The 25,796-nt window shown below is 32.5% G+C and overlaps 2 protein-coding genes across 2 annotated transcripts in view; both read right to left on the reverse strand.

Moving 5' to 3' along the window:
• The window catches only part of LOC119839897, a 24,629-nt gene extending 1,389 nt beyond the window's left edge, over positions 1 to 23,240 (reverse strand). Inside the window, exons 1-13 of the mRNA XM_038366330.1 lie at positions 23,150 to 23,240; positions 22,672 to 22,805; positions 21,304 to 22,128; positions 21,047 to 21,216; positions 20,639 to 20,892; positions 20,287 to 20,499; positions 19,746 to 19,928; positions 18,997 to 19,244; positions 10,447 to 10,573; positions 9,958 to 10,091; positions 9,054 to 9,881; positions 8,738 to 8,904; positions 7,746 to 8,383 (exon numbers count right to left, since the gene is read on the reverse strand). Coding sequence (XP_038222258.1) covers positions 7,746 to 8,383; positions 8,738 to 8,904; positions 9,054 to 9,881; positions 9,958 to 10,091; positions 10,447 to 10,573; positions 18,997 to 19,244; positions 19,746 to 19,928; positions 20,287 to 20,499; positions 20,639 to 20,892; positions 21,047 to 21,216; positions 21,304 to 22,128; positions 22,672 to 22,805; positions 23,150 to 23,240 — 4,012 coding nt within the window. The remainder of the gene's footprint in view (positions 1 to 7,745; positions 8,384 to 8,737; positions 8,905 to 9,053; positions 9,882 to 9,957; positions 10,092 to 10,446; positions 10,574 to 18,996; positions 19,245 to 19,745; positions 19,929 to 20,286; positions 20,500 to 20,638; positions 20,893 to 21,046; positions 21,217 to 21,303; positions 22,129 to 22,671; positions 22,806 to 23,149) is intronic.
• Positions 303 to 3,072, reverse strand: LOC119839899 (arylphorin subunit alpha-like). Its single transcript, XM_038366332.1, has 4 exons — positions 2,960 to 3,072; positions 1,914 to 2,047; positions 829 to 1,653; positions 303 to 695 (listed from the first exon to the last, which is right to left on the reverse strand). Exons 1-4 carry the CDS (start codon positions 3,057 to 3,059, stop codon positions 513 to 515), a joined length of 1,242 nt encoding a protein of 413 aa, XP_038222260.1. The 5' UTR covers positions 3,060 to 3,072; the 3' UTR covers positions 303 to 512.
• Positions 23,241 to 25,796: the final 2,556 nt, after the last annotated feature.

Below are 25,796 nucleotides of genomic sequence, written 5' to 3' on the forward strand. Positions count from 1 at the left end.
TCACCATCAACATCAGATTTAACGTCAACGGATACGGTGAATGGTTTGTGGTTAAGACGGGGTTGGCGGACAACATAGAAGGGATTCTTTTCAGATTTCAATTCTTCTTGACTTAAGCAAACAGCGTTGTTTACATCGAAATCATAGTAGTCGAAGTAGGTAACCAATTTCTCAACTTTAACATCGTTGATCTTAACTCCAACGAAGTGAAGGACCTCTTGGCTGTAGGAAACCAGGGATTTTTTGAACTCGATGAAGTATTTCAAGATCTTGCTGTAGAGTTGGTAGAAGACTGGGTCACGAAGAGATGTTTGGTAGAAGTCAAGTGCAGTTGGAACGAAGTTGTATCTAAAAATATTAAAAATGTTTGATAAATATTACAATCGGTATTCAGTCAAAGGATTTAGCAATTATTCTTTGTATTTTTAATTTATGCTTTGTTACAAAATTAATTTAAAAATCATAAAGAGGTATTTTATTTTTAAATAAATTTCTATATCACAAACTAGCATTCAAAGCTTTAATACGTACTTTTCAAAAGATTGAGGAGCAGCACCCAAAACGTAACGAGCGATTCCTTCATAACTGTATGGGTATTTCCAAGGACCAACTTTAGCAACATAGTCGGCATTTCCTTGCCAGAAGTTTCCGACAAAGTTCACAGGGTTGACTTCTTTTTTCCCTTCCACATTATCCTGTGAATAAGAACAAATTATAATTATTATAAATAAATGGTTTACATCTCATTAATGTTTTTTAATTTCACTTAATTCAATTATTTTCTATTAATAATTGAAATGTAAATTATATGTATTCAGTAATATTTACCTTGAATTGACCTTCTTGAACATACTCGATGAAGCTCTGTTCGAAAGCTTGAAGTACTTGCAGTTCCTTGACATGAGATTCATAAGGAATTTGATAGTATTGTGGCCTTTGAACGAAGTTGTTAAAGTATCTCATCATTGGCCTGTAACCCTTTACAATTTGGTTGTTCCATGAGAATTCAGGAATTTCGCCAATACCGTTTGATAGACGTTCCAGATAGTAGCGAGCCAAGAGTTGTTGGTAGAAGTAGTAGTAGATCTCGCCACGGTGTTCCTTCAGAACGGACTGTACGTCGCCCTCCAACCAGAATGGGAAGAAAGCGTGGAAGTAGTAGTAGTAAGCGTTAAGACCAATATCTTCAGTGAAGTATGAAATCTTGTGCTCGACATCAGGGTAGGTGAAGTAGTCAGAGTAGTTAGCGTAGAAGACGTATTTGTCGTTTTCTTGCACAATGCCGTATTCGGAACCGAATTCAACTGCATTGATTCCTTGCTCCAACTTGACGCGGTTAATTTTATACCAAACATCGACGTTAGAGAAAAGTTCTGGGTACGCTTCATAAGGAGCCGGCAGAACTACTCCCTTGGTGTCGGGGCGATGGAGAACAGCAATGTAGTAAGCGTACAAGAATTGGCCTTCGTTCAAGTAGACGCGGGCAAAAGCTGCAGTTTTGTAGAAGGTGTCAAAGTCCTTAGCGTAGTAAAGCACGTGGAACAAAGCTACTGCCTCTTGTTTGGATTTCTGGTTGAAAATTGAGAAGGGGATGTTCTTGGGGAGGAATCCCACTTTCCATAAGTTCAAGAATTCTTGAACAGCTTTTTGGTTCTGAAATGTATGAAAAATATTCAATAATTGAATTTATGATAGAAAAATCCGAAAGATGAGATTAATCATAATATGTTTTAATGAATAGGGTACTGTTACTTCTGAAAGTTTTGTTTTACGTTTAGTATCTATTTCTATATTTAATGTCTAAAAGCCTGTTATATAGTTCGTTATTGTTGATCCTAGAATTTGACCATATAATGGTTACATTTGAATTGTAGAAGAAAAATTTTACAATACTTTCACCACATTTTACTCACAGTGTAATCACCAATGTGGGCTTCGATGTTATAATCCTTCCCAATCTTGTAATATTCAGCCTCAGGGTTCAATTGGCTGCTGTGGTAAATGAGTTTCAGGACTTGTTGTTGCTTCACGACGAATTCATTGTCAACTGTTAACAAAAACCATGATATGTTTTATAACCATTTCGATACATGATAATTTTAGAAACGTTATGATTTTTTTGCAGTATAGGCTTTTTATGAACCATAATCTCTAACAAAAAAAAAAAAATATATATATATATATATATATATATATATATATATATATATATATATATATATATATATATATATATATATATATATATATATATATATATATATATATATATATATATATATATATATATATATATATATATATATTATTACAAGAAAAAAAAAACAGTGCTACAAATGTAAAACATTAATTGTACTGTTATTTATATAAAAACGTAGGTAAACTAGAAAAATTAACGTATATTAAAGAACAAAATGTATAAATAAAGTAGTTCTCTGGCCGCGGCTTCATCGGCGTTGTCAAAAAAAAACTCCTATAGTAATGAAATATTCCTCTGCAGCAAAAAGTAGGATATGTCTTTTTAACTATTTACCAAACACAAAAGTCATATCATAAACGCTCGTTGCTACTAGAAATAAAAGGCAAGCAAAGTACTACACTATGCATTCCTACTAATATTAAAAATAATTAATATTGAAAAGTAAGTCTGTCAGTCTGTCCGTTCACGCCTGACGCCACTGAACCGATTAGAAATTTTGTAGTAATTCAGTGTGGTGCAAGAGAAAATGTCATGCCTGCCTTAATATATTAAATACGAAAATATTAATCTTTGCGTCTGACTGAGATTTGGTTTACAGAAAGAGGAACTACGCGGAAAACTGTTCCATTGACTACGCAAACAAAGTTGCGGCCGGAAAGCTAGTTTACATATCCAACTAATGTTAGGATAGAATGTGCGAAACATTTAAGACAAATTTAATTCATATAATTGTATATAGAAAAAGAAATATTTCCTTACCCTTCTTCACTTTGTAGTCGACGGAGGATTTCTGTGGGACGACGATGCTCCCGGCCAAAGCCAGGGCTACCAAACTCGCTAGGACCAAGACAGTCTTCATGGTTGCCAGACCGAACGGTAACTGTGCCTATCCACTTTCCACTTGCACTTTTTATACTAAATGCAGCCCCTTATCGCCTGCGTGATATCAATATTTGGGGTTATTGTTTATCGTATATTAAAATTTATTTATAACGTGAGAGGTATCGATTAAAGATTTGTTCATGAAAGTACGAGAATGTTATTAAGTTATTTTTACGTTGAAGTGTATTTCATATTATATAGTTTTAAAAATAATTGTGTACATTTTAAAAGTACTTTTAAAATAAGGGTACATACTTCAAAAATAATACGTATTTAATATTAAGTGCCTTGATTTGAGACAAATTAAATTATATGTCCTATGATTGTGGTGTGTTCTAACAAAAACTAAGCAATATTATATTTTTAAAATAAATTTGGTTCTGTTTTTTTTTATTATTTTATGAAATGTCTTAAATGCATTCCGTTTTTTTTAAGAATTAGATTTCATTTCACGGACAGATTTGATTTGAATTTTATAATATTACTAGCTGCACGCCCCGGCTCCGCCCGGGTTGTCATTTATCGTAATTAAAATTATTTAAACTATTCTATCTCTCAAGTTGGATCGAACTGCACATGGTGTGCGAATTTTATTATAATCGGTTAAGTGGTTTAGGAGTCCATTGAGGACAAACATTGTGACACGAGATTTATATATATTAAGATTATTTCTTTTATAACTTATATAAGTATACTTTAAATCTCTCACTACACTTGGGTAAAATAAAAACATACTTTGAAGCCGTTTTATTGTTCCATTATTAAAATTCCTACATAAGGCTTAATTAAATATTATAATTGCGAAAGTAGCTGTATGTCTGTGTTTGTCTATCTCTCCTTATGGCCTTAACCACTCTGCCGACTTGGATGAAATTTGGTACAGACGTAGTTTGAGACGCGAGAAAGGACATAGGATAATTTTTTTTTTCTTGAAATCTCATTCATCTAACTTTTCTTGTGGTGGAAAGATATGACTCATTATATCATAAAAAACCAGTGTATCAGCAAGCATTAATTAGGATGAATATTTTTTTTTTTTATATTTAATAACATTTAGATTACAGCCGATAGTAGATATTAATATCATATTAACAGATATTGGTTCAACTTACAAAAAGTTATGAAGTTACATATACGTTAATAATAAATATGTATTAAAAAATCGCTCTTATGATGGAATCAAATATATTATTTTCTCTATAAGAGTACAGGGTATACGTATAGGAATTATTTTTACGGACGATACTTATCAGGATAATAAGACAAACTCATGAAATTATTGTATTGACACCGATTTTTGATAAGTATACAAAGTTTGAATTAAAACTGTCCATTGAAAAAGAGTCAAAATCGAGTCTAAAGAAATCGGTCACAAATCATATAAACATACAGATTAAGCTCAAAGGGTGCTCAAAAGTAAGGGAATTTAAATAAAATTGATAAAATTTGACCTTCTTGAAAATCAGTGATTTAGAAAGATTTTTAGAAAATTGCAAACACCATGGACAGGACATTTATATGAACTAAAAATCAAATTCTGTGATTGATATTATTTACCGTAATAAACGATTAATTAGAGCATTTTTTACTATCAAACACCTTTTGAACTTATTAATAATGCAAGAGATTATTTACGCTAAGATTGATAGATTATGATCCGTTGTTTATTTTCTTATCTCTTATATTTTATAATCATATTATTGTCATTTTTGTCTCATTTGACATCTATTTTTATTTACATAACATGATTTTTTTTTCATACTAGCTACACGCCCCGGCTCCGCCCGGGTTGTCATTTATCGTAATTAAAATTATTTAAACTATCCTATCTCTCAAGTTGGATCGAACTGCACATGGTGTGCGAATTTTATTATAATCGGTTAAGTGGTTTAGGAGTCCATTGAGGACAAACATTGTGACACGAGATTTATATATATTAAGATTATAATAAAACAAAGATCATTAATTGTGTTTATTTGATTGAACCAGACATGTGTGAATGGTACTCATTTTTAAATTAGAGGTAAGGCCACAATATAAAGAAAAGCGTGAAGTAGTACAACGTTCTTGATCTCGTACTAAAAGCTGAAAATGCATAGTCTAGACTAAAGTCTTCGTTGAACAACAGTATTGCATTTAGAAATTAAAAACACCATCAACAGGAGACATCTCCCCGGTCTCCCCGTGACCACGGTCGCTGTAAAGTGTTCGAAACGTCGGGTTAATAATACAATGAATAAGTTTTTAATTTCTAAATGCCCGCGTAAAATCAAACACAAGAAAATACTAGTATTGCATTTATTTATTGCATAGTCTTGTGAATTAAGAACTTTTGGAAGCGGCCGTAGAGTCCTGCGGTTTAGCGGTTTACTGCTTGTGGGAAAAAACCGTAATAGATCCCTAAACTAAAGGCGGTTGTGGTTGAATTCGTGTTTTAAATTTTCTTGTAAGTATCTCTGTTTTTATAGAAAGCACACACAATCCAACACACTTAAAGCGCATTTACGCGCGTGCACTTTCATACGCTAAATCGGACGAACACGGACGCTACGCTGTGTGGTACAGGGACGTGCCAAGCACATTTAAAAAGTGTGATTGCAAAATTCATTTTCGATCATTATCCATGTTATTTTCTCGTGTTTGATTTTACGCGAGTATTATACATTTAGAAATTAAAAACTTTTTAAAGAATTTTAAACGCGATTTAATCATTATATTAACCCGACGTTTCGAACACTTTACAGCGAGCGTGATCACGGGGAGACTCCCCGTTCTCGTTTCAAATCCGTTAAAAAGTTTTTAATTTCTAAATCTATCCATGTTTCTACTTGCTGATTTTGGCTACATTCAATTAGATGAAACTATTTTATGTCTATCTTTATAACTTAAGCCTGTGTCCAATAAAATTCACGTCAGCCGTATCGGAGATAAACCGATACTAATCAACAAAAAATATTATAAATGATTCCAGAAGTGTTTTCATAAATTTATTTAAAACTTTTATTCATTGGGTTTATATAATACATGTATAGGGTGATAAATAATAGCTAACCTATGCAAGTGGAGTTAAGTTTAATTTTATTACTTAGCAGTTTTTAATTATAAATGAGGCTCAACATAAATTTATCATGAAACCGTAATTTAAATAATGTTTTGGAAAAAAAAATTGCAAAAATGAAAGATTTAAATTTTTTCTCTCAAATAATTATTCCTTTTTTTACTTTAGATTATACACTGAATATTCTTCAAAGAGCTGCATCTACGTGAAAAATGGTAAGGAACAATATTGAAGAACAAGGCATTTAGAAGGAATATACTGAAAAAGATCGTTTTGGCGCACCTAAACAGATGTTATGCCTATACAAGTAGTATACAAGTTAAGCTATGACCACTATTAGAGTCTAATATAACAATATTATCAGGATGTTCATGCGTAATTCTCATATGATTGTACAGTACATTATACAGTGTATTGGTTTTTTAAGAACAATCATTAGTGTAATTAGGGATAGAATTAACAAAAAATTTAAGTGTTTTTACATGTACCTAATTATATTAATAGATAGTAGAACAATGTTCTCATATCTAGAAATATACACGTAATTTTACAATGCCTAGAATAAGTTAATATTTAGCAGTGCAAGTAAGACCATAGGCTACTTTACATTGGGAAAAAAGAGGGAGGGATATTCCATCGTTGTTAAAAATTGACCCTCCGTTCACATTGGAACTTTTGACTGAATTAAACGATTTTGATGAATGTTTTTGTTACAAAGTTTGATGGTGGTTCATAAATGAAATCATTTTATTTATTCGAACATTTACCTTATAGATCATTGGGCAAATAAAACTACATATAATAATATTAATTTTATTTAATGATAACAGCTACTATCTTATAATGTTAACAAATTGATTTAAATTTAGTAAAGCTGTATATGCCTAGATATAGATTATACAGATACATTAAGAATTGGTTTTGTTTTATAAGTTTTTGACAGTCGTATAATTCATCTGTTTCTGTAATAATTGATCTTATAAATATTTATTAGATGAACAGAGTTTTATAATATGTGACTTTAGAAAATTATTTGTACAATGTCATAATTTAAACGTTTCAAGTGATATATAGATATTTTTTTTAAATAGATAATCGCAATTTTTTTATTATTGATATTTTTTATCATGCTTATTTGTATAAATATATGATTGTATGCCTCTTTTTTGTATTTATCTGCTGTTATGTATAAGGAGTTAGAAATCAATTTTAACCTCTTTTTTATACATGTAAGTAGTCTAGATGGGTACATATTGTATTGAGTAAATAGTAATTAGATCCAGGAATGGTGTCATATAAATAAAAAGAAAAATTACAATTAAATATTTATTTATTTATACACATTATCTCTCACAATTGAATAACCATATTATTGACGGGTGGTGTAGGTAGGAACATTGTACTCATAAGAGTAGAGTTCTCCTTCATGGTATACGTTAACATCCTCGAAGAACATGTTGGGTTGCTTGAAGTAGACCTCGTTGACTGGGCGGTCCAGAGGGTATCCCAAAGGTTTGTTGTCGTTGGCGAATACCTTGATGGCATCAACTTGCTTGTCAGACTGTTGGTATGGGTAGGCAACGACGAAGATTTGTAATGGATAACCTCCCTTGTTACCCTTAGGAAGAACAAGTCGTTGCGGGAATGCACCTGGCTTGACAGACATGTCAACTGGTACTTTGCCTTCTCCGAGCATCTTGAGTACTTCGCGGACGGGAGCGGAATCTTCTTTGACGTAGTAGAACTCTGAGGATTTACGCTCAATCTTGTTTTGTCCCTTGTTAAGTTTCTGCACAAACCAGTCCAACTCAACGAAGTTCATCCAGTTATCTTCAAGAGAGATGGGGTAACCTTGGCTGTTATATTTAGGTCCAAGGAAGATTTTAAATACTGCGTCACCATCAACATCAGATTTAACGTCAACGGATACGGTGAATGGTTTGTGGTTAAGACGGGGTTGGCGGACAACATAGTAGGGGAATTTGTTAGATTTCACTTCTTCTTGGTTCAAAGCGACAGTGTTGGTAACTTCAAAGTCGTAGTAGTCGAAGTAGGTAACCAATTTCTCAACTTTAACATCATTAATCTTAACACCAACGTAGTGAAGGACGTCTTGTGTGTATGGAGTAAGGGATTTCTTGAAGTCAATGAAGTATTTCAAGATCTTGCTGTAGAGCTGATAGAAGACTGGGTCACGGAGAGATGTTTGGTAGAAGTCAAGAGCAGCCGGTACAAAGTTGTACCTGAAAATGAAAATACGTTAAACGAAGCTCTTTCAAATTGTGAGTAATTTAATGGTTACCATCGGTTCATTTTGCAGAAAAGTACTGGCAAGAAACTCTGCATCTGCTTTAAATGTATAAATATAGAAATAATGAAGAAATTTTTTCTTAATTCCTTTCTCAGCATTCCTTTCTAAACTATTAAAAAATCGTCCGTTTTTATTTGTTTATTTATTATTATAACTTCCATTTATTCTATATAAGGCTTTCTTAGAGATGTGCAAGAGGGAACAAGATTTATTACTTGCCAATGCAAATTGCTAATTAATCTACACCTTTGTATACATATCAATATTTAATAAAAAATTTACTTACTTGTCAAAAGATTCAGGGGCACCACCCAAAACGTAACGAGCAACTCCTTCATAAGAGTAAGACTGCTTCCATGGACCAACTTTTGAATACAAGTCAGCGTTGGTTTGCCAGAAGTTTCCAACAAAGTTAACAGATTTAGAGTTGTGGAAGTCAACGTCCTGGTTGAACTGTTGAAAAATTTTGATTTTAAATCGTTTTTATTTCATATTTATTGATTTTACCATCGTCAAAAGCTGGCTTAATTTTGTTTGATTCCTTAATTTAAGTAGAAATTAAAGCTAAAAAAACTAGTTGTTATCACAAATTTTATACTCACGAACTTAACGTGTCCTTGTAGCAGTTTTTCAATGAAGCTATTTTCGTAAGCCTGAAGTGCTTGCAGTTCCTTGACATGGGATTCGTAAGGAATTTGATAATATTGAGGTCTTTGAACGAAGTTGTTGTAGTATCTCATCATAGGCCTGTAACCAGTTTCAATTTTGCTGTTCCATGATAATTCCTTAATTTCACCGATACCGTTAGTTAGACGTTCAAGGTAGTAGCGAGCCAAGAGTTGTTGGTAGAAGTAGTAGTAGATCTCGCCACGGTGTTCCTTCAGAACGGACTGTACGTCGCCCTCCAACCAGAATGGGAAGAAAGCGTGGAAGTAGTAGTAGTAAGCGTTAAGACCAATATCTTCAGTGAAGTATGAAATCTTGTGTTCGTCACCAGGGTAGGTGAAGTAGTCAGAGTAGTTAGCGTAGAAGACGTATTTGTCGCTCTCTTGCACAATACCATATTCGCGTCCAAATTCAACATCGTTGATGCCTTTTTCCATCTTGACGCGGTTGATTTTGTACCAAACATCTACGTTGGTGAACAGTTCTGGGTACGCTTCATAAGGAGCCGGCAGAACCACTCCCTTGGTGTCAGCGCGGTGAAGCACAGCGATGTAGTAAGCATAAACGAATTGGCCTTCGTTCAAGTAAATGCGAGCAAAAGCTGCAGTCTTGTAGAAGGTGTCGAAGTCCTTAGCGTAGTAAAGCACGTGGAATAAAGCTATTGCCTCTTGTTTTGATTTCTCATTGAAGATCGAGAATGGAATGTTTTTGGGAAGGAATCCAACTTTCCATAAGTCCAAGAATTCCTCAACAGCTTTCTGGTTCTGAAATCAGGCAATAAAATTGTAACGAGGATTTTCGTATACATTATGGTAAATATTTCACTACCATGAAACTTACAGAATAGTTATTGATGTGAGCTTCAATGTCATAGTCCTTGCCGATTTTATAGTACTCAGCGTCGGGGTTTAATTGACCAGAGTGGTACAAGAGCTTCAGTATTTCCATCTGCTTCGAAACGAACTCATTATCGACTGAAAGATAAAAACATATTCAATTATTCTTATAAATTTTATTGTAATACAATAAACATTGGAAAACAGATACAATTAAATTACAATTATGACAGTTATTAGACAATTCTGGCCTGTAAGTTCCCAGTTGCGTACGCAATTTAAAAATTTGTGTCCCCTCGTTTGCTTGTTTTTAAGTCAAAATTTATGTTTCTTATATCGGTTACAGTTCGTAGTTATTTACTATTTCAAATGCCTTATTATCATCAAAACAAAAAAATGTTACTTATGTGAAGTTTAACTCAATTTACTTGAAACTAAACCAAGTTTTTGAAAGATGGGCTGTTAATGGATTTATGAGATATAATATTTTTACCAGACTTCTCCTTGTAAACTTTCGGTGATTGAGGCGGAACTTCAAAGCTCCCGGCAAAAGCCAGGGCTACCAAGCTCGCTAGGACTAAGACAGTCTTCATGGTTGTCAGACCGAGCGGTAACTGTGCCTCAATACTTTCCATTCGGACTTTTTATACTAAATTCATAAACGTTATCTGTTTCGTGAACATGCATAATAATATTTGGGATTGTTCCTTATCATGTATATGCAGTCACCTATCATGAGGTCAAGCATCACATCGTGGCGACTGTTGTTAACGAGTATATTGATGACAAAGAAAGTTCCTGAACCTTTCTTTATAATCAATTATAGTCTACCGAAGTCTTATTCATTGAAAATGTTGATCAATTATAATTTATGATAAAGCACTTGGAATTATAAGAGAATAAAGAACGCATTTAAGTACCTGTTTTCATTTCGATATATTTATTTTACTTAATTAGTATAAAGCTCACATACTCTATAAAGCAAGTTATCCAAATTATCAGCTTCTCTAATTCATAGTAGCTACTAAATAATAGGTCGTTAAACGTATGTCAATTTATTGTTTTATAATGTAGGAAATAAACAGTATTATATCTTTTTTAAGGGTTGAGTCGCACCCACTGTAATAGTGGACTCTATCCCTTTTAATGGCTTTTGAACTGTCTTTTTTGTTTCCAAGTCACGTAGCCATGAGTACCGCTAACTTTAGTTTAAAGATAAATTATCAAGCTTGTGTGATTACATATTTTTTTTAATTAATCGCTCAGTTAATCGATCATTGCTTAGTTAACAATTTTTTTATTCGACTGATACTATTTTCTTCTTTTCGAAGCTTTCAGACATTAGTACTTGTTATTTTCTTGTGTTTGATTTTACGCGAGTATTATTCATTTAGAATGAAACATGAATAAATCGCGTTTAAAATCCGTTAGAAAGTCTGAAGTTTCTATCAATCATTAATTAATTTATTGTCATCATCTTACCTTGCATGCATAGCAAAGTGTTCTATTTAATATTCATTTTTTCTAATTATTCGCATAAAATTATAGTTATGTCTATCAAACGTACAAATCAGTGCAGTTAACAATACGCGTAAGACCTCTAGGTATTTGTGATAACATAACCAAGGTTAAATCTCAATTTGTAATTCTATCCAGAATAATAAAATATTAACAAAATAAATAAAAAGTATATTTTATGTCTATATTTGTTCCCGAAAAAAGGAATATCCTCCAAAAATCTCGAACTTCATTAATTCTTTTGTTTACATGGGCGAAGCCGGCGCGGAAATAGTACGTAAGATGTTTAAATTGTTCTGACACCGAATGACACCTTTGATTTTATAAGAAACCACATTGCCATATAAATATTAAAAGTATCACATATGGGTGACGCCATTAACAAAGAGTAGATGAAGAAGTATCACATAATATTAAACAAATAAGATCAAAATGTGATAAACAACAAGTTTAGTTTATTTTTTTAATATAACCGTTTTATTAGATTGTGTTGTTGAAAGCGCGCGATGAAGACAACGCGACGCTGTTTCGTTGCGAATGCTATGTATTTATCCCTCTGTCTCAAAAATTACTAAACCGTATTTTTATGAAATTTTCTGTGCTTCCTAAGTTGCAACATCCACAATGAAACAAAAATAATCATTATATCCCATTATTCGTGGACTAACATACAACAATTTTTAAATTTATGAAATATATATGTATGCTAAAAATAAATGTATATGCTATATATGCATATCAAAAACTGCGCAATTTTGACAATATTATATCTATGTCCATCGAATTGAAAACCTAAATTTCTTGAAATCGGTTCAAAATTAGTCGTATCATTAGTTTCTAGATTAGCATAAATTAGTTATCAGTTGTAATTTCGTATAGCAGAGCAAGTGATATAAGAAGAATAAACGTTTCTTATCAGTTTATTAATAAAACAAGACATAATATAAATGCTAATTAAGCCCCTTATTATATTGTTATCTACCGAATAATATGTCATTGGATATGTTTATAGCAAAAATGAAATTGTTAAATAAATAGGATATAAAATAGCTATTATATCTATGAAATTCAATAACTGTAGTAACTGTCTATTATTAGCTCGTCACGTCGTCGTAAAACAAAACATTTACAAAGCACTAAATCTTTCTTAAAATAAAATTATTACTTATTATTTAATGAGACTTATCTTATATCTTTAAACGAGCAATTCTTGTATATATAATTGGAATCTCGGAATCGGCTCCAACGGTTTCGGGGGCGATAAATCGATCTAGCTAGGAATCTTTTTAAGAAAATGTCATATTCGTGTTTTATCGACTTAAACTTACTTTTTTAACAAATAGGAGGCGTTTGAATAGTCATGACTCTTCCTGAAATCTATTGGCGAATAATAATACTTGAATATAATTTCCAAAAAACACAATTTATAAAAAAAAAAAATAGCGAGCAAAGCTCGGTCATCCAGGTACTATATGTTTATACGATAAGGATAAGGTTCAAATTATATTGTCTTATTTCTTTCAAGCATCATGCCACAGAATAATAAGTATAAGTATGCTTTCAAGTATTAGGTTTTTTCCGATCATATATATACAACTATATTAAGTTGTAAACTCCATAAAGAGTTTTTGTTTATTGACATTAATCATACAATATACACCTACAGTTAAGGCTTAATTTGATATTCAATGTGTGAAACTTGGTTGAACGGATGATAAATTAATAAGGCAATTAATAAATTGCCCGCGGGCGCAGGCTTAGCTCTGTATGAGGTAGTCGAGCACGCTTCGGTACGAATTGGGCCAGCTCGTGCTGGGGATTTACCACACCCCTACAGAAGACCCGCGTCCGATGAGTGGGGAGCCGGAGGCCCATATCCTTTTCCTTACCCTTCCCAGTCCTTTCCTTTATTCCTCTCGCCAATCCTTTCAATTCATTTGTAGAGGCGTAAGGTTTGCAGTAGACCGAATACCTCTCTAAATGTTCATGGGCGGTGATAGCCCTTACCTTCAGGCCGCCAGCTCCATTGCCGACTGTGACATAAAAAAATAACAATACCGCCGGCTCACACTACAGCCCGAGCGTCATCACCAATTCCGCGCGCTCTCACTGCGCTCAATGCTCTCCCGAAGGATAATCCACTATGTGATCTGTTTGCGGATAGACGGAGATCATTGTTGTCCGCATGACTGAGCTTCTGTAAAAGCTACATCTAATCGAATGTCTTTATTTTATATTGTAACTAGTATCTGAATGTCATGAATTGTAATTATGTAATGTGTTTAATTGTAATTGTGTCCTATATATTACACAATATTATTTATACATTGAAATGATATGTTATATAATAAAAAAAAAATTAATAATTAATGTTATTGGTATAAAACCGTTTTAATTATAATTAAATAAATAAATAACTTAATATTATATTAGAAAAAAAACATGGCAAGAAATTTAAATTACACCTTACCTTTATTTATTATCTACGTCTTAAGCCTTAACTTGCTTAAATCTTAAAGAGAAGGTGGTCGTGAAATAAGATACAATTTATGTTTCGCGAAAATAGAATAAAGCAGCCATCTCGAAGATAATTTTATGAGAAAGTAGATGCAGAAGTTCGTAAAAATGTTTAAGAATGTTACTCTTTCACATGAAAACAACTCATCATATATTAATGAAATTTTTAGCATCGAGATCTAAGATAATAGTCTTGAATTAGCACATAAGCTACTTTTTACCCGCGTGACGCCGCGGGTTGCAACTAGTATTCTATAACGCACGACCTACCTCACATCTCACATGATAAGAGTCATGCATGCGACGAATGAAATAATACTTAATTTCACTCATATTATGTTACAATTATTTACAAATCATTATTATCACTAGATTTAATAGTTATAAAATACAGTGGAATTATCTTCGAAATTAATGTTTAAGTTTTCTATTTTTTAGGAAATGAGAATAGATTTGGAGTGAGTTCTTATTAGATTCTATTGAATGCTGTTAATGGTTATGCCTCTATTCTTAGGATGCAAATATTTACTGAATGGTTAACAATCAAGCATCATCAATATTACTGAAAAACCATATCAAAAGTGATACTGGTTGTTTGGATATACTAATAACCAAACTGAACACACTAACGTATTATAATAAAATCTGGAATAAATAACATTCCTGTATCACAATGTTTGTTTTGTCACTGACTCCCCCTTTTTTGTGGGGAAATCATGCGTGGGGAAGGAGCTGTGGGATATGTCAGATTTCTACCGACTTAACTGTGATTTATAGAGCTGCTTTAATAATATTTCTGTTTTGGAGGATTCTACAAATGCATCAAACATCTGAAATCGGTATTACAATATCTTATTATCGAGCTAAAAATAAATTGCAGCATTATAAATAAAATTACATAATATGATCATTACTTATGAACGAAGAAATCACAACTGTTTCTTCAAGGAAAAACAATGATAGAAGCCTTTCTAACATTTATCATCAACAAACTATTTTGCGAGGTAGAACCTAGCAACCGATCTCTAGAAATTCTTACAACAGTAAATTCTTACAAAAATGGACCTATTGTTAACGACGCAATTAAACTCCAATTCGCTTGTATGAACATTATTTGATAATAATTATCTTAATTAATGCACTTTTACGAGCGATCGAACATTTCCAAACTTATCAATCTCTCTAAGTCGAAGATCACGGCCACTCTTATAATTAAGGTGACATTTATCTTTATCAAAATTGCGATGTTATTATCACACCGATATTGTTGTCATAATAAATAATAGTCATTAAATATGTCTCCAAGTTTCATGAATTAGGTTCACTGAGAAATTAACCCTACATTGTGTTCCGTTTTTTTTTTTTGTTAGTAGTTCAGTCTAGTGATGTCTATTTTGTACGTTAAGTTCATTGTGGGGTTTATAATTACTAGGTTTATAATTAACAAAATATAGAAAATACTTTGAGGAATAAAACCCTACACGTTTTCGTTATTTCAATAATTTTAAATGTTTTTCCTACGTGGTAACGCGACACTAAAGTTTTGATTTATTTGCGATTGAAGCTTTATATATAGGAAATATAATAAAATTAACCGAAAGCAATATAAAATTGTTAGTTTGTAAAGTTGTAAGGTAGGTATTTCTAGATCTTATAAATCAATTTTAAAAACTTTTACCATTAGAAACCTACGTTATCGTATAGTGGCATAGGCTATATTTTATTCTGTATTTGTCCAGGTTAAGCCTAAAAAGCCTTAATTTAAATATAACTGGACTTTTCTGGAATTCATTGATCAGTTGGGATCTTGCAGCAATATCTGAGTTAAGCCAATGTGAGTCGAAATAATTTATTTATTTATTTATTTAAGATTAGGCAAGCATTTGACCATCGCTTCGCCTGATGGAAAGCGACAAGCGAGGTCTAGGATGGAGCACGCTTACCCAATAAATGCCTATTCACATTCCTTTTGAATAAATCTAAATTATAATTACTAGGAAAAACGAAAGCCGGAATATTGTTCCATTCCCTACTGGTGCGCATGAGAAATGAAGAAGCGAATCGCTTAGTTCGTATAGGTTAGGTTAGGTTAGTCGATCACATAAGGGTGGAGACCAGCCCGACGTCGAGTCGCCCGATCATTGATGTCCAATGATTCATCAGTTAAAGTTTAATTATATGAATTTAAGATATTTGTTAATTACATGGCCTGTTTCGCGAATTTGGTAAACCAACTATTTTATAAATATATATAATAATATAATATAATAATATAAATTCAATCCTTCAGTCAACAATATCAGTATGTATGGCTCATCATCATCATCAGTCCAAATTAATTGTTCTCAATACAGGGACGCTGGCCTCCTATGAAAGTTGAGGCTAAATTCGTCAAATACGAGTCGATTAAGTCATATCAAGGCAAGTGTTAGTCTATGAGCTTTTGATTGTTGTACATGCCGGTTTCCTCACGAGTTTTGTCGTTTCGAGGTCCTCATTTGTTGTATAATTAAATGTCAATGTTATATAATAAAAGCGATCTAAAGTTGAAAAAATAGCATACTATGTTTTCTTCGAAATACAAAACCAAATACTAATAATAAACTTATTTTTTTTGTGGATCCAAGTATGTATATTTATATATCTGAAATATAACAACAATTACTAAACATTATTATGTATGCCCTCCAGTGGAAACTAAATTGTCACCATTGTTTAATATACCAAGTTACTAATTTATACTAATTTGGTACAAATTTACTAGATGGCGTAATTTTCAATTTGAATTTACCAAAAATAATGATAGGTGGCGCTCAACGCCTTGAAAGGTTAAGGAGTTTGTCAACTGAATTTCAAAGAAAGGATTATGTTAATAGTAATTATTGGATATAACATATTTTATAGGTCCTTTTTTAAATAGAGTTTTAATATCCATCATATCTTCTTTACATATAATAAAACAATATCCAGACCATATAGTATGTGGGTACAGTCAATCCGTTTTTTTCATAGCAGTAATTACTATACAATATATGAATAAAAATGTTTTATCGGTGTCCTCAAAACAATGGTAGTAAATTGTTTTTCCTATTTTATGCTCCATGTTGTAAAAATTTTATGACATCTAATGTACGTGTTCAAGCAGCAAATAAATCATTTGAGTTTGAATTTGCGATGATAGACCAATATCATATCTACAAGTGACTGAGGGATAAAAAATAAAAATAATTAAAAAATAAGGTGGCAAGGACGGATCTTCTAATATTCTAAACTACCTAATGTTATAAAAAGATAAATTTTGTGAATTTGTGAGTTTGTGACGTTGAAAGGTTACCCTACCCCTTAGTCTACTCAACAGATTTTTTTAAATTCTTTAACCAATAGAAGCACACGTTATCTGTGAATGTCGTAAGCTATATTTTATTTTCAAACATGTAGAGTAACCCTTTGAAACTTACAATAATGTAAACTAAGGCCTCAGGAAATTTGCTAAAAATATCATTTATCATTGAAGATATACAAATAAAATTCTCCACACATTTACAGTACCTAATATAAATTTAACAACATCACCTACAAAAAGTCCGGACCACCATATTATATATGTCTATAAATTACAGTTTTTTAATCATAACTCCTTCTTTTATTATCAATAATTAAATTTGAATTCCGGACTTTATAATACTATATTTCAGTATATCATAATAAATACATAAAATATTATATCATCCAAGGAATATGATGATATCAACACAACTAGATACAGAAAAAAGTGGACAAAGCACTTCGAACAGTTCCATACCGTAAAATATCATATTCACGCGGACGAAATCGCGCGGGTCATCTTGTTTAAAATAAAAAAAAAAGATTTAAAAGTTTAAAATCTTTTAAAGTTGCAAATAATGTCATATTGCCGAGCGAAAAGACAGGATTTTTATAGTTATACTAGCTTTCCACCCGCGGCTTCACCTGCGTGGAATTCGGTTATATCGTGCGACATGGTTAGGTGTAGCCTATAGGTTTTCCCAAGGTCTGGACTATTCATTAAAATTGGTTAAGTGTTTTAAGTGTGAAAGAATCTTACATTATTTTATGTTTGACAATAAGGAACTTCCATACAATCTTTCATCCCCTATTTCAAACCCTTCTTCTATTGAATTCAAAGTTTTCATGAGTAACTAGCTTTCCGATCGCGGCTTCCCCGCGTATTCAAAGAAAAATATAGTCAGTCCCGGGGTCTTAACGACATAGTTTCCGTGACCGAGAGATTTCTGGGATAAAAACTATTATATCTTTTTTCAAGTCTCCAACTATATTTATGCAAAATTTCATCCGAATTGGTTCAGTAGTTTTGGTGCGAAGCTGAGATATGGACAGGCAAACAGAGTCACATTCCAATTTATAATATTAGTGGTTATAGAAGTTTGCGATAGACGAAAATTTATGTAGATCCTAAATGAAATAAAACAAATACAAACAGTATGCACGTTTAAGTTTAATATGCAATAAATCACAATATTCTACGATACACAAATAAATACTATTTACTAAGTGATACTTACTATTGTCATGATATTGGATTGTTATATGTGAAATATATAATAATATATTTTAATGTGTGAGATCTGTACAGCTGATTTATTTTTATTCATGTATTATATATAAATAATAGATATAAGTCTATAAATACAATAAACACATACTATAAATTGAAATACACTCTATCAAGAATTAATTGACACACTTACATATTATAAAATCAAAATCTTTGGCAAAGGGCACTAACACTGGGTTTCATATCGAAGTCATTGAATCATCTGTGGACTTAAGATGTCTTTCGAATGTCAACTTTGAATCTTTTTCGTTTCAACACATTTAAATATGGAAACGATGTAGAACAAACCATCAATTCTTTGTAGATTTAATATTGAGATCGAATATTGAAACCAGCCGTAAATACGTATATAAAAAATAGATACACATACACTCCAAGTTATTACTGTGGTACGTATATTTCGGGAGTCGGTTTGTGGTAAATGAGTACGTCTTGGACTAGCACATTGCTCAGATTCTCGATCTGGTATTGGTGCAACGGACGGTCGAACGGATAGTCCAGGGGGTAGGCAGTCATGCGGCGGGCGCCCGTGCCGATACCGAAGGTCTGTTCGGGATTCACCCCCTTGCCGTATGGAGTTTCTGGTGCCACATAGTCGGATATAAACACGATCAACTGGAATGGCATACCTCCAACACGACCTGAGCAGAAAAAGTTATTTTATACACACTACGTTACTCAGTATTAAATTAGCTTTCTAGGTGCCATAGGAATTATTTTGAGTTGATCGATTAGTTTTTGAGTTAGACTGGAACAGGCAATCAAAAAAAAATCCACTTTATAATATTGGTATGGATCTTGTGTAAGTAATGGGTATAAGGATAAGGATTTATGAATTGGATAATAACTACAGTAATACAAAATTCGTATATGATATTAGAACCATAAAAGTTTTCAAAATAGTTAAATTGTGATTTTTTGTAATTAGCCAAGTAACTAAGCCATCCAATTAGTATATTAAAATTATATTATTTATTAACGTCAAAAATTTATGTTTATGCATTAAACATACATACACAATTTATCGATACCTATACAAAAATTGCATACAACATACCAATGAAATTACATACCAATAAAATTCACAATCAGTCAATCACAACAAAACCAAAGAGTTCATATAAGGTATGTTAGATACAAACCTTTAGGCAACATCAATCGGCGAGGATAACCGTCGAAGAACTGCTTGCCGTCAACCACAAATTGTCCTTTGCCGTTTAATGCATCTAGAGCTTTCTGGTACACTTCGTAACTGGAGTACCATTGGTCAATTGTGTATATATTTCCAGTGGATTCGCGTTTGATGACATGCTCTCCAACTGGCACTGAAATATTACAATACATATTCATAATCTAATATGTCTAAGGTTCAAAAAACTTGGCACTCTCCTTTTTTAAGGTTGGTTAAAAATACACGTGTATGCCTCGAAAAATTATGAATAGCGTACTTTCTATAATAGAAAATGAGTTTCATCAAAAAGGATGTTAAAAAGAATTTATAACACTTCTTAGAAATATGTGTATTTTATAATAGCAGAAATAGTTATAAGAATCTGATTTCAATGAAACTGTATTTTTTTAATTTTAAAGTTAAATTAAATTTAAACAAATGCCCTGATATAAATTCCCTGGCCAAACTAGGTTATACAATAAAATATAATTTTATAACCCCACCATACTCACATTGGTACACAAACTGATCCAACTGGAAGATATTCTCAGTGTTTAGGTGTAATGGAATTTCGTACCCATTGCTGTCGTATTTAGGTGCTAAGAAGAATCTGACTACGACCTTCTTAGCTACGTCATTCTTTACGTGCACGCGAATCGTGAATACCTTATTGGTCAGTTGAGGTCTCTGAACTAAAACGCTGATATCGTCAGCCACCACTTTACCTGGAAACAAAATAGAATTATATAAGACACGTTAAATAAGTTTTTGAATTCAAAAGTAGGAAGATTCTAGTAGGAAATCGATTGGTAAATTTGACGAAAGAATAGACAAAAATCGTTATGTAATTATGTCTTTACTTACTTTCATCTGAGTTCAAATACAGGGCGTTTGTAACATTCAAGTACTTGTATTCAAAGTAAGTGACTAGTTTATCAGCTTCCACCTTCTTAATTTTAACTGTTGGGAGCGCTAACTCTTCGTGTGTATACTCTGGCAAGTATGATGACCATAATGAGAAAAGTTTAAAAGCTTGCTTCCAAATCATATAGAATGCTGGATCCCACATGCTTGTTTGATAATTCTCCAGTGCTGAAGGTACGACGAGTGGTACATGTCTAAATAATAATTGAATTTTATTGGGCATAATCTTCCAAAACAACATTATTAAGTCAGATATTTATATATAAATGACTGCTACACATAAATCAAATCGGTTATGAAAAGTTACTATTATTTAATGTAAACATTTAACAGCTATGACATACTCACTGCTTTGAATACATGTTGCCGTTAGTTATTGCGTTTCCAAGGAGAAGTTTCCAGGAATTGATAAGGCTGCCATAGAAGTTTAAGTTCGGGGAATCCACATTTCCCTCTATGACATTTCCGATAACGTTGATAGCATCAGGGGTTCTTAAATTAATATGCTCACCTGAGCTCTATAAAAAACGTGAATCTAGTTATTGTCATATATTTATACATAAAAGAAAGAAGTTAATAAACATACGGAATTAAATTAATCTTACCGATACTACATAACCCAAATCAATTGCATCTTTAATGCGGCGTATGTATGTTTTTATTTGATCAACTATTTCCAAATACATCGGATGATTCACGTGAAGGTTGTTAGGTCTCGCTGGGAAAGGTATACCGTTTTGATATACAAGACCGCTTGTGAAACCATCCTCGACAACGTCGAATCCTAGTTCCGGAACTTCGCTCAACCCGTTCGAAAGACGTTCCATATAGTAGCGGTTCAATAACTGCTTGTGGAAGAACCACACATATTCTCCACGTTTATATTTTCGGAGTGGCCCATTCTTTCCGCTCAGCCAGAAGGGGTACGTTACGTGATTGTTATAATACAGGGTATTTAGTGCGTAATCCTGTGAGTAGTAAGAGGTAACAATGTCACTGTTTTCTAGATAGGGCCAGATTGTAGTATTCCATCTGATTACAACATTGTCATCCCATACGAAGGTTTGTGGATAGTGCTCAATCAAGCGTTTGCCGTGAGTGTTAACCCTGTGAGCAATGTTCATGATTTCTCCATTGTGATAATATGAGGGGAACACGTCATACAGGGGTGGCACAATGATACCCTGGGTTTCAGGATGATGAACTGTAGCAACGGCCAATACATATACGAATAGACCTTCATTAACAAAATCGCGTAAATATACAGCTGTTTTGTAGAAGGTGTCATAATCTTTAGCAGATAGGAAGAGGTTGAATAATGTAACAGCTTCGAATTGGTGTGTGGGTTCCAATATTAAGAAAGGTACGGAACGAGGCAGAAGCATGTCATAGTTCTTGAGACTAGTGAAGACTTTTACGGCGGTAACATTCTGAAAAAATAAAAAACAATTAAAAGTTCGTTCGTCAATAAAACAAACACAAAAATTTTGTTTTACGTAAATACAGGGGTATTTTAAATTAAAGTTTGGGGAACTGTAAATTTCAACATTTGTAATTACATATGAACATGAGTCTCAAACTGCAGTACATTCAATAAGTTAAATTACTTTCAGTATCTGCTTCCGATAACATTATCATTTTTTATAGAGGTAGTATAAAATAGGAACATTAGGTGCATAAAATATCTGTGCCATACAAAAAACTCATATATATTTATTCCTAGCAAGCTTTTATTATTTTCGATGCTGAAATATAAAAGATTAATACAGTTTAACATTTTAAAGAGGAAATACTTAAAACGTAATAAACATCAAATGACATTACAACCTAAAACTCATTCTTTTCATGTGTTTAAATATGAAAATAAAGCATTCTACCATTTCTTCTTTCCACTTCTGAGTTCATTTGAAGCATATCATGTGTTTCTCATAATGTTTTACTAATATCACTAATTTGGTAGATAATATACGTACACTATATCTCTCGATGTTGCTCTCAAGATCCCACGAATCAGCGATGGCTTTTAACTCGGGGTCTTGAAGAGGTTCGTTCACGTGAAAGTATAGTGTCAGGAGATCAACTTGTTTCTTCAAAAACACCGAGTCCGCTGAAATTAACAGTAATATCAATATTAATTATTATGTACAAAATACGTATTATATCCTGTTAATCATCGAACGTTTATCCAATCCTGATTGTCGAAAGGGAAATATATCTGGAATTATTGTTTTGATTTTATACTTGGTGATTGATCACTGATTTTGAGTTGTTAAAACATTAAATTTTGACAGTTAATTACAATTTACAAATGGATATCATAAATACACTTTTACAAATGGATGTCCTAACGGTAAAGGAGGTCTCTATGAAATATTATGATGACTGTATTTAAACTAATCTTCTTTATTCAGATATTTCATTAATTATATGAACAATCGAATTGTTTCTTACCTATTTTCGGTGGAGTTACATTCGGCTCGACCGGATCCGAGGCCCCGCCTGCCACAAGCAGGGCTAAAGCCCACAAAACCAACCGCGCCATCGCCTATTGTATCCCCAACTTACCTATTATTATCTCCTTATATACTTTCACGAATGCTATGATAATTTTATTGTTTAGGGTCATTTTAAAAACTCAAGATAAGAAATTAATACAAAATAATAAACATAATACATAAACATGTGATTGATCGGTTTATGTATATGGCTTTAAAAAGAAAAGAATTGTGCAAAATATCGATGTAGGTAGGTACTGTACATATATATAAAAATTAAATCTATATTCTGCAAATATGAATACGATATGTGCATGCTGCAACATTATAGACAATAATGCGTCTACGAATGCTCATGGGTGGTGGTGATCACTTACCATCACGCGAACCACCAGCTCACCCACGCACTGTGACGTAAAAAATGAAACATGTCATCTTTCATGCTGTATGCACAAGACAAACAAAAAAATAAAAATATTAAGCACATCATTACCTATATCATAAAAATGCGCTGTTTTGTTTCATATAGCTTAGTTACATAAAATAGCAATATAATACATAAAATAACAATATAATTTTCTTATAAAACAGAAAACTCATCTCAGGTAGTACCGAGCTGATCGAATCCTAAGTAAGGCTTCAGGAAAATAGTAAAAATATCAGTAATTATTTTGGGAAAAAAACATCAAGTGTTCCATTAAGTGAAGTATTTAAAGGTTCTAAATAAAATCTACCTGAAGGAATTATTCTATTGGATTTATAAATTACCAGAAAAAATCTAATAACCATTGCAATACTGATATCAAAATTGAAGTTCAGTAAGTCTAATTAATAAGTCATATATATCCTCTTTGCTTTATTTCACGGCTCTAATGAACACTGAATACTAGACCGCGATATAACCCACAGCAATAACCGTGTACGTTATATATGGAAGGATTATAATCAAGTCGCGAGTAGCGGATTTCTATTGCGCCCCTATGAGACAATATTAGCTTTCCATATTTATGACAATCCCTACAGAATACTGTGATATGAGAAATATATTTTTATCTTAGTACTTACATGGTTGGCGTTATTGTTTGTTGATATTATAAATATGTGTTTCTAATAGTTATTCTGCTGTAAGTAAAAGGCTTTTTTGATGATACTAAGACAATTTTGTACGATTTTAAAACAGTAAATGTGTTACATACTTATATCTCTATTTATATTATACATGCGAAGTAACTCTGTCTGTCCGTCTCTTCTTCACGCCCAAACCAGAATTAGGATGAAATTTGATACAGTGATAGTGTAACACCCAAGAAAGGATAACCGATGGTTATTATCACGGAATTCCCACAGGAACGGGAATATGCGAATAGATCTGCGAATAGATGAACTGTCTATTTTTTATTTCTGGTTACGCGGATACAAGTTTTAAAATAAGATTTTTTACGACTTCCTTAACTGCAAGGCTTAAATTCTTGTGGCAGTAAAAGCCATTAGATTCAAAGACCATAGTCATTTAATAATGTTCTGTGTGATCGTCAGTTAATTGCATTAAAACCATCTTTCAGATTTTTAGAACAGTAGTCATTGAGATAACAACGCCGACTGCCTCAAAACTATATTGAATCTCAACACAAATGATTTCAATAAACGCAGTGCATAATAATATGTACGGCACTAACACGTCAATCATAACAAGATGCATTTCGAGCCTCCAATTTGTTCACATTCTAAAAAACGCTATTCACGGAATGTTATCCAAAGGCACCGGTACAATAGACGGCTCATTAGTATAAACGGTTAAACCACAATGAACTATTAATTAATCGGGAAGCGCATTAAAAAAGGTTCACTTGTGTGACAAGATCCAATATATCACTTGGCTTGCGGCCCACGTCCAAAGTTTTGACATATGAGTTATTTATTGAGTAAAAAAATAAATTACCGGAATGGGCGAACATTTGTTGCGGCGAAGATGCTTGATTCGGGTGCTCCTGCAAAAAATGAACGCCCGAGGCCTGATATTAACTGGTTACTTGCACCTAATAAACCAAATTTCAGTAGAACTGTGAACTGTATTTTACTTACATTGGAGGGATACTTTTTAAAATGAATATACATAAAATATCTAAGCAGATGAATAAAACCGAGAAGAAGTTACAACAAAATGGTTATTAAGGTTATAACGATTACGATAATTACTAAAAAATAAAATAAAAATCACACGTTTACTATAGAGGAACTTAACTAGACGGTAATATGGTTGGTATTATATTAAACACAATTAGAACACGTATTCATTTTTCAAAAGAGTAAAGCGCTGAATAGTTTAGCAAGACTTATTAAATATTCTCATAGCCATATTCTCAAAGAAACCCGATTTCAAGACGCCATTATAAGGTTTCAAACTAAAAGATGCAATAGAGACAGGAGCGTTGAGTATCTCTTTGATAGTTAAAAGTTTTGATACGTAAGTTTTGATACGTCTATGAACATATTAAATTATTGAAGAAGTTTGAATTAAATTGCAGTATCATTACTTAGTCTGGCCATAAATACTGTTACACTTAATTATAAAAAAATATTACATTTGAATTTCGAATCTGTCA

This window comes from Zerene cesonia, chromosome 5 (genome assembly GCF_012273895.1).
Source record: "Zerene cesonia ecotype Mississippi chromosome 5, Zerene_cesonia_1.1, whole genome shotgun sequence".
Classification (NCBI taxonomy): Eukaryota; Metazoa; Arthropoda; class Insecta; order Lepidoptera; family Pieridae; genus Zerene; species Zerene cesonia.